The sequence below is a fragment of the Lutra lutra genome, chromosome 16, assembly GCF_902655055.1.
Source record: "Lutra lutra chromosome 16, mLutLut1.2, whole genome shotgun sequence".
Lineage (NCBI taxonomy): Eukaryota > Metazoa > Chordata > Mammalia > Carnivora > Mustelidae > Lutra > Lutra lutra.
The window spans coordinates 37094779-37110033 of record NC_062293.1 but is presented as its reverse complement, the minus strand read 5'-3'; the positions used below and the strand labels follow the sequence as shown (position 1 = coordinate 37110033).

At 39.7% G+C, this 15255-nt stretch overlaps 1 protein-coding gene across 4 annotated transcripts in view; it reads right to left on the bottom strand.

Moving 5' to 3' along the window:
- TADA2A (transcriptional adaptor 2A) overlaps positions 1–15255 on the bottom strand; it is a 52380-nt gene that overhangs the window by 12898 nt on the left and 24227 nt on the right. For all 4 annotated transcript variants that reach the window (XM_047708327.1, XM_047708330.1, XM_047708328.1 and 1 more), the window contains exons 6-10: positions 15062–15219; positions 13635–13723; positions 12346–12418; positions 2770–2833; positions 1389–1432 (exon numbers count right to left, since the gene is read on the bottom strand). In XM_047708327.1, the coding sequence (XP_047564283.1) occupies positions 1389–1432; positions 2770–2833; positions 12346–12418; positions 13635–13723; positions 15062–15219 (428 nt within the window). The remainder of the gene's footprint in view (positions 1–1388; positions 1433–2769; positions 2834–12345; positions 12419–13634; positions 13724–15061; positions 15220–15255) is intronic.

The following is a 15255-nucleotide window of genomic DNA, read 5'->3' as shown; positions in this document are numbered from 1 at the left end:
CATTTTTATTTTTATTTTTATTTTTTTTAAAGATTTTATTTATTTGACAGACCGAGATCACAAGTAGGCAGAGAGGCAGGCAGAGAGAGAGGGGGAAGCAGGCTGCCCGCCAAGCAGAGAGCCAGATGCGGGGCTCGATCCCAGGACCCCGGGACCACGACCCGAGCTGAAGGCAGAGGCTTTAACCCACTGAGCCACCCAGGCGCCCCAGGTCAAGCATTTTTAATGATCACATTCTTTGACCTATTAACTCCACTTCTGGGAACCTACCTTAAAAAAAATTCTAAATATATATAAAGATTTATTCACAAACTCATCACAGGATTATGATTCAAAAAATAAAAATAAGCTAAATAATAAAAGTTTAGCATATTATATACTTATTCACATACATACAACATACTACGTAACTATTAAGAGGGACATCTTCAAAACACCACAATCACTTGAAAAAGAGTATCAGAAAGTGAAAAAAATATGTAACATACTTATTTATGATCATAACCGTATTAAAAAACACTTAACCCGTGACTGGCTGAAATGAACCCTACAATGGCACAGTGTCAAGCTCTATAAGATTCTATCAACTAGGAGGAGAAGCACATGTGATATACAAGTATTGTAACATTTCTATATAAATATTGTAATCATTATGAGATCATCATTCTTATCTGCTGAATAAACTCTACATCACAGAAGAAGAAAAAGTACAGGGCCTTTTTCTGCTCAGCCCAGGTATCTCCAATATTTAAAATAGTAAGGTCAAAGTGTGCATTCACTTAGAAGTCATTACAGTTTTACTATCACCATCATACAATACTAGATGTCTTATGCAAAACAATGGTTGCTTTTCCCATAAAAATGTTTAACAACCTGATGATCAAGGTTATGTTAACATATAGTTCCTACCCAGTTCCAGAAAATGATCCATTAATATTCATGCTGCAATTACTATACTACTTTAAAAAAAAGGAATTATCATATAAGTGCTGATGATACATTAATGGTTCTGAACTCTTACTATGTAACAAGATTGCCTTGAAGATTTTCTAAAAATGCTCTTGCACTAACTCTCAGAGATTCTGACTTTATTAGTCTCGGGTGATACCCAGGCCATCAGAATTTTTTTAAAGCTTCCAATATGATATGCTGGTGCACCAAGCTGGCTCAGTTGGTGGAGCATGTGACTCCTGATCTCAGGTTCATGTGTTCAAGCCCCGCACTGTGTGTGGAGATTACCAAAAAAAAGAAAAGAAAAGAAAAGAAAGCTACCTATGTGAATGTTAATACACAACTTGGATTAAGAACTACTGCCATAAATGATTTGTTGAAGACTGTTTAATAATGCTGGAAGAAATTTTAAAATAAAGAAAGCAGCTAATACTTACACTGAAACTTTCTAAGGTTGATTAATCCATGGTCTCTTATAATTCTAGGATGAAAACCACAATAATGTATATTATAATTAGTTCCACATCTAATAATGTCTCCCACATGCAGCTTTTATTACACATCTGAAACACTATGAGGCAGAATACTAAGGTTCAAAGACATCACTCCCCACAAAGTTCTAGAGGGTAGAGTCTGCTAACACAATTTTAGGCTTTCAAAGATCATTTATTTTTCCTCCCCTTAAACATGGCTCCCAGTAACTATTTGCTGGATGAATGAATGAGCACTCAAAAATACTGAAAACATGTCTATATCTTGGAAGGAAACAGAAGGGAATCTGTGTCCGTGTCATAAGAATTAATCTGTTCAATTCAGGGAACTGATATTTGAAAACAGTTTTTTAAGGGAAACGGCTAAACCATACAAGGGCGCCATGATCACACATCCAATATTTACAACTGTACCTGTGTACCTTCACAGAACGCTTTACTGTGCCTGTTTAACACAAGGGCCTCAACATAAGATCTAACAGCATCCTCAACCCCTGAGTTCCACGATAATATCTAGCTCGAATTATGTGTTTTACACAAAAACAGAATTTAGGTAAACCATGCAGAGTTGTGTCTGGAACCTTTGCTCTTACACTGCAGGTATGCATGACGAGTGATGACGCCCCTCACAGGGGCAGCTGAGTGATCCTCTCCAGCACTTCTCCAAAGCTAACTCTAGGCACGCTTTACTTTAGGTGACATCTTGGCCCCTCAAGAGTGCCTCCCAAGTCCTATTCCTCTCTTCTTGCTGTGATGCCACTGTGTTTCTAGTCTGTAACACCGTGATAACACACACACATGCGCATACATCCTGAATACCCTTCCCTGAACTGTTAACAGTCTCTGTACTCTAGATGGGGTCTGGGATCCATAATTTCTCAGTCTGAAGATATGTTTTTTGTTCTGCTGCAAAGAGAAGGAGTAACTGAGACTGTCTGAAACTTGTTCAGAATTTCTTTGAAATCCTTTTAGATAAGACTTCTCATTAAAAAATGAGCAGTTAGAATGAAAGCATTAAAAAAAGCTTAACGATTTGATAACACCTTGAATTTATTTTGTTCCTTTTCTCCTTAAAACAGTGCGCCCATATTATCAATGGTCATCATAACATCAAGAAAGGGTAAGAAAAGAGGAAGTAAAAAACAAAACAAAACAAAAAAGGACAAGTATTATCATCTGCATTTAACAGATGGAAAAATTAAGGACCAAGGAAGTTAAGTGTCTTTCTCAAGATCACAAGACGAGCCACAAGTAAAATGTTCCTTATGGGCTATATGTGGTCGATAGTCCATACCTGAAAGAAGGCTGGATGGTTCTCTGTACTTACTTTTTTCGCCTTTGTCTCTCCTTTAACCTGGAATGATAGATATCTACAACAGCCATCTTCAGAGCTATAAACAAACACACACAAACAGATATAAAGCCTAGACAAAAATAAATCTCTTACCCAAACTATCTTAAACTTTGAACCTCATATTGCTAACTATTCCACACTCACTGGTCTAGGCAATTTGTCTCTTGGAAACAAAAATATCCTAGGATACTGAATTTCTTTGACAGTAAATTAGAGAGATCTTTTTTCCTATGTATATATTTATATGGCATTACCCTAAAGGTAACAATTTCTGTTTTCTACTGAACACCTCTTTTGACCATGCCTTGTTACGCATATTACCAGGTTTCATATAATGGGAGTCTGAACTTTGGTCATACACGGGCTAGAAACTGCACCTATTAGAGTAGTCATAAAAATGAATATTGACTGGGGTTATAACCTTATCGGAGTAAGTTCAGGAGACATTATCAAAAAAGACTGAAGTGAATTAGGGGCAGCAGAGACATTTTCCCAGAGGAGCACTGTGCAGTCGGGGAGCAACAAGTATTTAGGGGATGGTCTTGCATTCAGTAGCGAAAAGTTCCACTAACTGGCCTAACAACCCCAAAGCTATGCTCTGCTTTGTTGCCCATGTCCCAGTCCTTTCCTGGCTTTAGCTTCATGTTAAAGACACGGGGAATTAGGAGAAAACAGCAGACAGCAAAAGGTTTCATCAATACAATAGTTCTGGTTCTCTTTCTTTCCCTGGCCAATTTTTCCAGCTTCAGAGTTCCTCAGGGTTCTGTTCTCACCTTTCTTTTTACCCCTCACCTTATTCCTATAATCTCATCCACTCCTATGGTTCCAAGTACCATCAAAATATATAATCTCAAACCCACATATTTATTTTAAGCTCCAGACCCTACCTGGCTATCTCTACTCACACGGTCCTCAGTTACAAACTTGTACTCTACCTCTTTCCCAAAACTGTTGTCCAAGACAGAAATCAGCCGGAAGGGGCGCCTGGGTAGCTCAGTTGTTAAGTGTCGGCCTTCAGCTCAGGTCATGATCCCAGGGTCCTGGGATCGAGCCCCCCATTGGGCTCCCTGCTTGGTGGGAAGCCTGCTTCTCCCTCTCCCACTCCCTGTGCTGTGTTCCCTCTCTCGCTGTGTCTCTCTCTGTCAAATAAATAAAATCTTTAAAAAAAAAAAAATCAGTTTGACGCTCCCTCCCCTTCTTCCATATCCAGTCAGTCAGTGAGTCTTACCTATACTGAATGCTTCAATCTGTCTTGAATTCATCTCTTCCTCTTTGTTCCTAACCCTATTCCTTAGCTCAGGTATCCTCTCTCACCAGATCACTGAGTGTACTTTTTTAGTAACTCCAGGAATAAGGTAGGCCTTATTCTAATTCAAGCCTTCAAATGGTACCAGGGTAATGTTTTTAAGCATAATCCGATGGTGTATTTCCCCTGCTGATAATTTTTCAGTGGCTTCCCATCCACTTATGGGAGTTCAAACCCTCGCATATTATACAAAACCCCTACTGCCTTCAGTCTCCCTATCTTCCCAGTCTTGTTTCCTACCATTCCTTCACATGCTCTATACACCATGCGCATGAAACAATCTGCCCTCACTCACACAGCTGCTAAGTACAGAACAGGGATCCAAACCCAGTCTGGTTCTAGAGCCTTGGAGTAGGAAAGACACTAAAATTGCACAACATGTTTACTTTTTCTGTGAGTAGAGAAATCTGGCTTAACTAAAAATGAAATGAGTGTTTAAATTTAGAAAACAAACAAACAAACAAACAAACTCATAAGTAAACAACTCCCACGGGCTTTTTATAATCTGAAGCCCCTCTAAAGTTAAGAAATAAAGACCTACCATTAACAGCTCCAGAAGAAACTATGAAGACTACTTGACTTGGCACTGGGCTACCCAAACCATTCTTAACTGTAATCCACGGATTCTGAAGGAATCTATTTTTTTTAAAGATTTTATTTATTCATTTGAGAGAAAGAGAGGGAGGGAGAGAGAGTACAAGTCGGGGAGGGGGCAGAGGGAGAGAGAAAAGCAGATTCCTGGCCAAGTGGGGAGCCCAATGCGGGGCTCAACCCCAGGACCCCGAGATCATGACCTGAGCCAAAGGCAGATGCCCAACAGACTGAGCCACCCAGGCAACCTGGATTCTGATGGAATCTTAAAATTTTATGATTTCAGTAGATTCTGCAACTACTCAATAACTTCTTATCTCCTTAGGCTTTGTGTAAGTTGAGAGTTTAACTTTTTCTTTTTTTTTTTTTTTTAAAGATTTTATTTATTTACTTGACAGACAGAGATCACAAGTAGACAGAGAGGCAGGCAGAGAGAGAGGGGGAAGCAGGCTCACCGCCAAGCAGGAGCCTGACGTGGGGCTCGATCCCAGGACCCTGGGATCATGACCCAAGCCGAAGGCAGAGGCTTTAACCCACTGAGCCCCCCAGGCACCCCTGACGGGTTTTGTTTTAATTACTGAATGTATTCACAGAAGAAACAGGCTCTAGAGCACAACATAATGACCTGACACGTGTCCTTTGAAAAACTAAAATATGCTATTCAGATGTTAGGTAATAAAATTTAACACACCAACCGTGCAGCAAGAACTTTATTTTGTATGACAATCACGTCTTCCAAAATAGTGAGCTTCACTGAATCAAAATAAGAGCCTAGAGCCTCTGTAATACTGATAAACAAAAAAGGCAATATAATCTCATTGCTCAAAAGAAAGATGTGAGATACAAATTCAAGTTTAACCCATGGGGGCAATGAGTCAACACAGATTTGCATGTTCTCCTACAGTAACTTTCAAACATTATTTTCAAATATGTTCTTATTTGAAATAGACAAGTTAGATCCGCTTTAGCTGAACCTCTTCTCTCCATTCTACCTCCAGCTACCTTTCCCAGTAGTATTGCCTGAGGGTACCACCACGGAACAGTTTGAAACCCACACTTTTGCTTCCTGAAACTAGATTTTAAGGCAGGAAAAAAATGCAACCTATCAAGTAAGAGAACAGTACACAATCGCTCATTACAATCATGAATTTCTTTCACTATATAAAAGCAACAGAACTTGAGCAACATACAACTCTGAGGCACTATCAGTATGGTATCACTGACAAGATAATAGAAATAAATTCTGGACACTCCATGCTGACTCATTACTGTGCGTCTCCCTGCCGCCTGCCCTCGGGATAGTCTCAGATTAGAAGGAAGGAACACCAAAACCTAACACGCGGGGCTATGAGGAGACACACTATATATGTACTTAACTTCAATTCCTGGGAAATGACCAGGAATACTTAATCTAGGCCATTCTGCCTTGAGTCTGAGATAAAAATAACATAAATTCTAACTGAACAAATTGAAGAGGTAAATGGACGCATTATTTTTTAAAGTTTAAGTATAAAGGAAAAAGTATTAGTTACTATAGGTTTTCTTTGTTCATTTCTAATAAATTCAAAATTTTATTTATTTAGGGGTACCTGGGTGGCTCAGCCACTTAAGTATCTGCCTTCATTTCAGGTCATGATCCTGGGGTCCTGGGCTTAAGTGGGGGGCTTCTTGCTCAGCAGGGAGCCTGGGGTTCTCCCTCTCCCCACCCTCTACTCCTGCTCTCTCACTATTGCTCTCTCAAATAAATAAATACAATTTATTTTTACTAAGTCATTAATAATGAGAGAGATACAGAGCACACAAGCACGGGGGAGCAAGAGAGGGAAAAGCAGGCTTCCTGCTGAGTAAGAAGCCTAATGTGGGACTTGATCCCAGGACGCTGGGATCATGACTTGAGCCAAAGGCACACACACCTAACTGGCTGAGCCACCCAGGCGATCCAGTAAGTTCAAAAAGTTAAACAACACTGCTTTATTTTTCCTCACAACTGTCCACAACTAAAAATAATTCAAGAATATCAGATTCAAGATCTAAGGCAACGGTTTTCAAACATTTTTTTAGGTAGCAGAGCACTTTCTATAAGTCAGTGCTTTCTTTTTTTTTTTTTTTTTAAAGATTTTATTTATTTGTCAGAGAGAGAGAGAGAGCACGCACAAGCAGGCAGAGGCGGAGAGAGAAGCAGGCTCCCTGTGGGGCAAGGAGCCCGATTTGGGACTTGATCCCAGAACCCTGGGATCATGACCTGAGCCGAAGATAGCGGCCCAACCGACTGAGCCACCCAGGCATCCCAAGTCAGTGCTTTCTCGATGTATGTGGTTGTTCCATAGAAAAGGCCAGGTACCATGAAATGCCCCCACTGCTTTCTAATACCCCGCTGTGGGATGATAAGCTCTAGATTGCTGTGCTGGTAGAGATGCACTTGAAATGTCTATGTGGTTGGACAGGCAGGTATGAACAGGGAGGATAGGATATGTCTCTAACCAAACACAAGTTTTACAGTGGAATCTAATTCTATTTCAGATGAGTAACAGGATTAGGTAGTCAACAGTTTAAGGCAGGAGAAGCCAAAAAAGAAGGGGTGGGGGGAAACTACATAAACAGCTAATACAAGCTAAGTACTTATCATGTTCCAAGCTCTTTGTGGGTCTTATCTTATTTACCTAACCAATAACAAGATGAGTTCAACAGGGGAAAAAAAATGACTTGCAGATCCAGTGGAAATTACTGCTAATTCTAAAACATATTTCTGTAATTTTTCTAAGATATTAACTTATCAGGTTGTTTCCTGATATTTGCCTGGGAATGACTTCACACAAGAAAAAAAAACTGAAGAGACTACAAAAAAAATCAATAAATACTGGTTCCACTGCTTGATCATTTCAATAGTCTGAACTGTGCAACTGGCTCTGGAGAACAAAGGGAAGGAAAGGCACACACAGAAACAAATGGAAGAACTGGAATTCTCCCAGAGGAAAATGCATATTTGAAGCTGTCTCTTTTCTTTATAAAGCACACTCAGATAGCAGCAACTGATTATAAAATCTTAACTGCATGAATAACCCAGGGAGGACCACAGCACAGCAGGCAGAACAGAAATGAGAAGGCAGACACTGAAAGAACGAGAATCACTGGCTCACATTCTACTTAAAGTGACTGGAAGTTCCAGGAAAGCGGGCAAACAAAGAACCAGAAATCATTAAAAACAAACAAACCAAACCACCCATAACCTATTCACTCCTGAAATCTCAGCTTCGGGGGGAGAATTGTCTCCGTGTGATTACACTGGGGACTAATCACAAAGTTTCTAAACGGCTGGCCTTAAAATATTTCAAGAAGTGGGCAGAAGTCAGAGGCAGTTCCTTCCCACTGCAGTGTATTTCTAACATTGTTCAAAATAGCTGGCAACATGTCTCTGTTTTCCTGACAGAAGGCACTTACTGCTCACTTGGCAAGAAAACCAACTAACTCAGAGACCTTAACTGCAGGGAAGCCAATCAAACCCCCTACTGCAAACACACAAGCACAAACCTGTGACTCAGGTATTCCCCAGAAGCAAAGCTTTTTAAAAGTCATTTCTCCCAAAAGCTTTTGGTCAAGATGTACACAATTAATTCTGGGAAGGAGAGAAGATGATGTGACCTAATGGTTAAAGTTAGCAAGTAGCAACCCATAGTCACTTAAGCCCTCTGTGTGCTTCCCTGAATGTAAAATGGGAAAATATCTACCCCTACTTCTCGCAGTGTGCTTAAGCTGTAGAGGATAACATGTGACATCTCACAAACACACCAAAAAACCCAGCAGTAAAAATGCAAGGCTGTAAAGATGATTGATATTGTACAGTATTAACAACACAGATTCTGGAGACGGCTCTGTCACTAGCAGGTTATATGACCTTAGGCAAGGTACTTGATATTTCCATTCTTCAGTTTCCTCATCTATAAAATGTGGAGATGGATGATGAGGATGATGATGATGACAATAATGCCGAACTCAAAGAGTTCTGTGAGGAATAAATGAGGTCACACATGTGAAGGGCATAGAATGGTACCTGGCAAACAGTAAGGGCTGTAAGTATCAGCTATTATTACTAATAGCATTTATGTCTAAAATGTCCTAAGCAGGGGTGCCTGGGTGCCTCAGTGGGTTAAAGCCTCTGCCTTCAGCTCAGGTCACGATCCCAGGGTCCTGGGATCAAGCCCCGCATCGGGTTCTCTGCTTGGAGGGGAGCCTGCTTCCCCCTCTCTCTCTGCCTGCCTCTCTGCCTACTTGTGATCTCTGTCTGTCAAATAAATAAATAAAATCTTTAAAAAAAAAATAAATAAAATGTCCTAAGCATAAAACTTTACATGCTTTACATGCCTTTACAGGGAAGGTATTGCCAATGGGTACCTAAGTATACACAGTGACAATGCCAGACCTCTCATCTACTAACCGTTCAATCATCTAAAGACTGACAATATGAGCCAAAGAAGTTTAAAAAGAAAAAAAAAAAAAAAAAAGTTGGGGGAGTATCCATGACTGGCCAAGAAATTGTGCTAAAATTAGCTTTCCAAATAGAGGAAGAGTAATCTGTCCTAATGGGCAACCCCATAAAGTGTTGAAAACACCAACCCAACACATAGGAAGGAGCACACAATGCCTATTGCTTGCCTAGGTTATAGAATAGTGATGATTAGAAAATGCTATACTCAGGGTTTTAGAACCTGTGAAACTCTGGGAAAGGGGGTCCCACAAATCTACGAGTGATTCTCCCAAATGAAAGCACACTGGGGAGGGATGGCCCACAGGAAAAAGGAACACCACTGTGCATCTACACTGAGATCCCAAATATACTAGGACACAAGAGAATGCTAAGTTATGAGTCTTCTGCATCACTCTTTCTGAACCAGTAATTTCTGCTTATTTCAATAAATACACAGTGGTGTCATTTAAGGATCCCAGAACTTCCTTATTTTCTTCCTCAGACACTGCTTCACTTGCAGTATCCTTTCCAGGCCCATTCTGGAAGCCTCTAGTATGGCTGGAATGCAATCAATTATCCCTCCACTGTATCCCAGGCCTCTATAATGGACTATTCAAACCCCTCATATTAGACAAATTCCATGAATCATAGCAAAACTTTTGGGTGAGGAAAAGAGTTTGGTGGCTTCAGCCCTAGGACAGAATATAAAACCAGCCAAAGAGTTTGTTTCCTTGCAGTAGTTATATAAAGTGAGGGAACATAAAAGGAATGTTATTAACACCCAGTAATATTAAGAGTATAATGGTGTAATGGAATGGTAATAACACCAATCTCAATTACATATCATCTTTCATTGGAGACATTCACATTCTGACTAATCAACCCCTTCTTTACTGGCAGTGGACACACACAGGAAAAAAAAAAAAAAAAACAAAAAAAAAAACCCAGCAAGCAAGATTGCAAGGACTTGCCCAAGATCACACAGTGACTCAGAAGCCTGAAGTAGAATCAGTGTCCTAATTTGCACAAAATATGTGTCCCTCTCTGTTCTAGGTGTGCTCAGAAAGCTCCTCATTCCTTCCTGAGTGTCTCTGGCAAGAAAAACTCTTGCCACTGGGAGTGGGCTCCCAGGCCCTCCCCCTCACTGAGTATTCTGGGAGAAAGTGCTCAGCTCAGGAACCATACACGTGGCACACTGGACAGTGGGTCATGCCACGAGAGGAGCTACATAAGAACTCTAGACGGTAACAAAGCCTCCTTTTGTGGCACCAGCAAGTCAGCCCTTTGATCTTAAGCATGGTGATATCTCTTGCAAATGTTAACATCTTTTAAAAAGCACCCACCTGAACATCTTACAGTCTGCCACTAAGACTGAGAGGGAAAAGGGAGGCAGGGCTTACTATTCACATTCTGTTAAAGCTGCTTGCTGTAACAGTAACTGATGCTTGATTCTAGTTCAAACTAGAATCAAGCAACTTACAAGGCTGTAGAAATTGTAGGAAGCACACAAACTGAAGTATGGTCTAGGTTTGAAACACTAAGTGAAACAAAAACTGCTAATCAATAGCTTCTTTCTGATTTTTTCCTGTTGCTCCTACTTAGTTACAGAAAGGACCGCAGTGTACCAGAAGAAACTGCAACTCTTGCTTCTACAAAGAATGAAGAGTGAAATAAAATATCAACCATTACCACCGTTTTCTTGATAATGTTGAGGCTGAAGGATGAAGACCTTGGGAAGAAGTGATTTCAGCAAGTTGCTGACATGGCTGGGAGCCATTACGGACATGAAAAATCCTGACTTTCAAAAGTTGGTACTTTCGAACAGTATCTAAAAGAGTGATATTTATGGAGCTACTTTTTTTTTCTTTTTGCATTCTGAATAAGAAAGCTACAAGTCAGGAAACAATAGCATTTTAATTAAAGCTGGTGCGCTGACAGATACCAAGCAGCAATCTGCACACTGCAGTCAAGGAACTGCCCTCAGAGAGGAGAAGGACCAGCACGTGAGTTACTGGGCTGGAAAAGAGGAGGCTGATGTGGAAAACTGAACAAATACAGTCTATCTAGTGAATGCTCAAGTAGTTTGCTTTCAAGCTTTCCTCTTTTAGTAGCATCTGCGTCACTTCCACTTTCCTTAAAGTTGTGTGGGAGAAAAGGGGAGGAATGAAATTTTGTGAAGAAAACGGCTCAAGAAATATGTAGACAGAAAATCCTAAAGGTAAAATTTTAATGAGGACTCTTTCTCAGTCCCATATCCGGTGTAACAAATACCTAAAGAAAGAGCTCTTACACGGAGAGAACAATCAAGTGCCCTTCTTAGTGACAGAATATCGGTTAATGCAATACAGAAACTTGACTTACAATTCCACAAGGATTCTACATGCTTTTCCTGCCTGGGATACAGGTTTTAGAGAAACAACAAAGATGCTGTTTGGAAATACGGGAGAATCCAAGGAGGTATTATTCACCTATTGTATCACATTCGATTCTAGACTAAAACGAAAGGTGATCAGGGATTTTAAATAGGTAGTTCAATGTAAATGGAAAGAGGAGGAAAATAAGAGATTCAATGGAAGTCTAACCTCCCAGTTGTAAGAGCTCTGCTGGCATTAACTACTTATGTTATAACACAAGAATGGACATAAATCCTTAGAGGGCTAATCTTAGGTGAGAATTCAGAAATGCCAAGAATTCAACAGTACTGAGAAAGAAGAAATATCCAGTCTTGGTCTAAAAGCCCTTGAAGAACTTCCATTCTATTTCTCTTCTAAGAGAAATTTGGGTTAACAAATTATGGTGAACATCTAGCATGAAAATCTAGCATCATCAGTTGCTACTGAAGTTCCAAGGCATTTGCACGGACTCTCTTCTTTCTAAGGAGGCAGAGAGAGGCATTCGACCAACTACTTCAGTGTAGGCTTATCCCAGCCAAAAGAAAGATCACACAGTCCAAGACCAGGATACCAACTACCATTACATGATCCACATTCTCACCCTCATCACAAATGACCTTTTTCATTGTGGTCAAAACACAACAACAGGTAAATGCAGCAACTTATCCCACCAGGTTTTGAGTCCCCTAAGAGCAGAAAACATATTTTACTCATCCTTTCATTCATTCCTAGCACCCAACACAATGTCACTACACACTTTACAATCAATAAAAACACGTGCTAAAATAAAATCTTACCATGTAAAATGTCAGAGTCATCTTCAACAAAATCGATGTCTCTCAAGTCCCATTCTGCATAATTGTCAAACTCCTGTTTGGGGAAAAAAATTACCACGCCAAATTCATCAGCTTTGAATAATGCCTTCACAGTAGCCATGCTTTAGAACCAAACAGAAAAGAAACAAATGAACAAACGCTTGTTAAAAAGCACTGAATGGAGTAGTACATGGTCAGGATATTACTACAAGAAAGAAGTCATCATCAGAAAAAGTTTGAGAGGTTTTCAGGCAGTAGAGACAGCAAAAATATGAGAAAGTTATGAGTCTAAACCTAGTGTTCTAAAAATTAAAAGTAATCTGTTCATAAAATCTAACCTGAGAAATCTCTGAATAGGCCATCAAGTATTTTGATAAGAACACTGCCAACATTAATTAATTTACCTTTTTACTACCTTTTGAGGGTTCTATTTGATATTTATTTGATATTGCTTGTATAGTTCAATAGGTAGATTTGTTCATATTCAATGCAGTACAATTTACAGGAGCACCGTCTATGGGGTAGCTCTACAGTATAAGCTGCCAGAAACAAAATACGACCTGCCTGTGGCTTTCAAAATTATTTGTAGTTTGCTACACTTTCAAATTATCTCCAGGAGCATTGTGATTGTGGATCCAATGATAAATCAAGAGACTTAACAATTACTTTCCACATGGTTTTTAACTCCATGGATGAACAAGGAACATAGAGTTTTTATACACATCCATCCTGCTTTATATATTTCTGAATACAGAACAGGGATCAGCAAACTACAGCCTATGGACAGGTTTCAGCCCACTGCTTGTTTTTATAAATAAAACTTTATTGGAGCACAGGGATGTTCATTTGTTTACACATTATTTATGTTACTTTTGCACAGTAATGGTAAAGTTTAGTTGCAACAGAGACTTTTTACGGTCTACAAAAAATATTTACTATCTGGTCCTTAATGGAAAAAGTTTGCCAACCCGATATTGTACAACTTTGAAATACCTGAGGGGTGAAATGAGAACCAGACTGCAGAAACCCCATATCTATTGAGGAAGTGAGAGCCAACATCTTTGCAACTTAAGAAACAGGTTCTTGGTAAGGAAAACTTCTATATTTTATATATGAAAATGCTATGAATGAGAAAAGGCACTCAAATAGAAGGAAATGTGGCTGCTGAAGGCCCTATAAACCACAGTGCTTCAAAAATGTCCTTTTAGCAGTATGGAAGCTACAGGTAAAAGATATGAGTCTCATGTGAAACAAAAACAAGTTTCTCCTACCTCAATGAAATCTGCTCGAGCTGGCATGTATCCTGCCATGTCCCGAGAAAGCAAGGAGTCAAAAGTAGGTCGCGGAGGGTCATCTGTAGCTGGAAGAATTTAGGTTCTTAGTTAGTTAATAAAATACTGGCATGAAAAAGTGACAGAGAAATAGTCCTCATTTATACTCTGAAATATTTGTGTTTGAAAAAAAAAAAAAACAGTGTCTGAGAGAATAAATAAAATTCAAAACATTTTTATAAAGAGAAAAGTGAGAAAAATAAAGTATTATGGAAACAGACTGATTTCTTAAGGAAACTAAGACTGAGGGAATTCTCTAAATAAAATGGGGAAATTCCTTCTAATTTGTGCTTTCTTAACATAAGAAAACCAAGTATCTTCTCTTTAATATTATAGAGAACATAAGCATGTACCCTGTCTGCTTCAGTTTCCTTACCCCTTAGGACCAATATCAATTTACAAGTCTCACGCAACTGAAAAACAAAAACAAAAACAAAAAAAAACCCTCGGGATTTGGAAGTTAGCTGGAATTGGGTCCCAGCTCCAATATTCTCTAGTCCCATGAGACACAAATTATTTAACTTTTCTGAATCTGTTTCCTCATGTATAAAGCAAAAGCACTTCTTCTGCCTGTATCACTGTGTTGCTATGAGGAACAAATGATCTAATGGATTTGAAAACAAAATGCTACCATCCAAAGTGTTTTCCAAATAGGTATCATCAGGCTTTGAGTTAATCAGCTCTGAAACTGTTTCTACAGAGTCTGAGTAAAGGGGCGGGGAGGGGAGGGTGGCCTGAAGAAAACATTCGTTATCTCATTATTTGTGCTCTGGGAGTCATTCAGCGAAGATGTCCATTTATAATTCATCATGGTTTTAGTTACGTTTTGTTAGAAGACCCACGAGTTGCTTAGCCGCAGGAGATTAAAAAAAAAAAAAAAAAAAAAAAGGCTCGCTATTACTACCAAAACTAAGTAACTAAATTGCTTTGAACTAAAATAACAAATTGCTTCTTGGGCTCAACACCGGGATGATTAATAATAGTGAATCAAATACTGGACTCTCTTAAGTAACTCATATCTACAATCGTAAACCCTCCAAAGCATGGAAGTTTGGTTCAATCTGGACATCTTATCCACAGAAGCATTAATGAACACTGGTATGTTCCTCACTGGTAAGCCTCAGAGTGGGTGGGACCACACCCACTCAGAGTGGGTGGGACCACACACCATTTCTGGGCACTGGGATTTCCGGTATGGAACTCTGACCGTTCTCTGCCCCATTATAGCCCTGACTCTCAGTAACTGCCATGCCAACTCCTCCCATCTTCCATAAGCTCTTCAGTTGCCCAGACCACTGTTTACCTGCTCCTGCAACAGGGCCTGAAGATGAGCTAAGCATCTCTCAGCAATACAGGGAGGCACTTACAATGAAATGGAATGGCTGTGTCAGTAGTTTTTGCCTCCTCCGCCTGCTTCAGGTTCAGCAGGGTAGATGCAAACAGAGGGTTATTGATGAAATGCTTCATATAGTGCTTCTCACACTCTTCCTTGGTCTTGGTGCACATCTGATTGGCTACATCCTGCCTAGGATCGTGAGCAAAAGAGAGAGCTCTGACCATT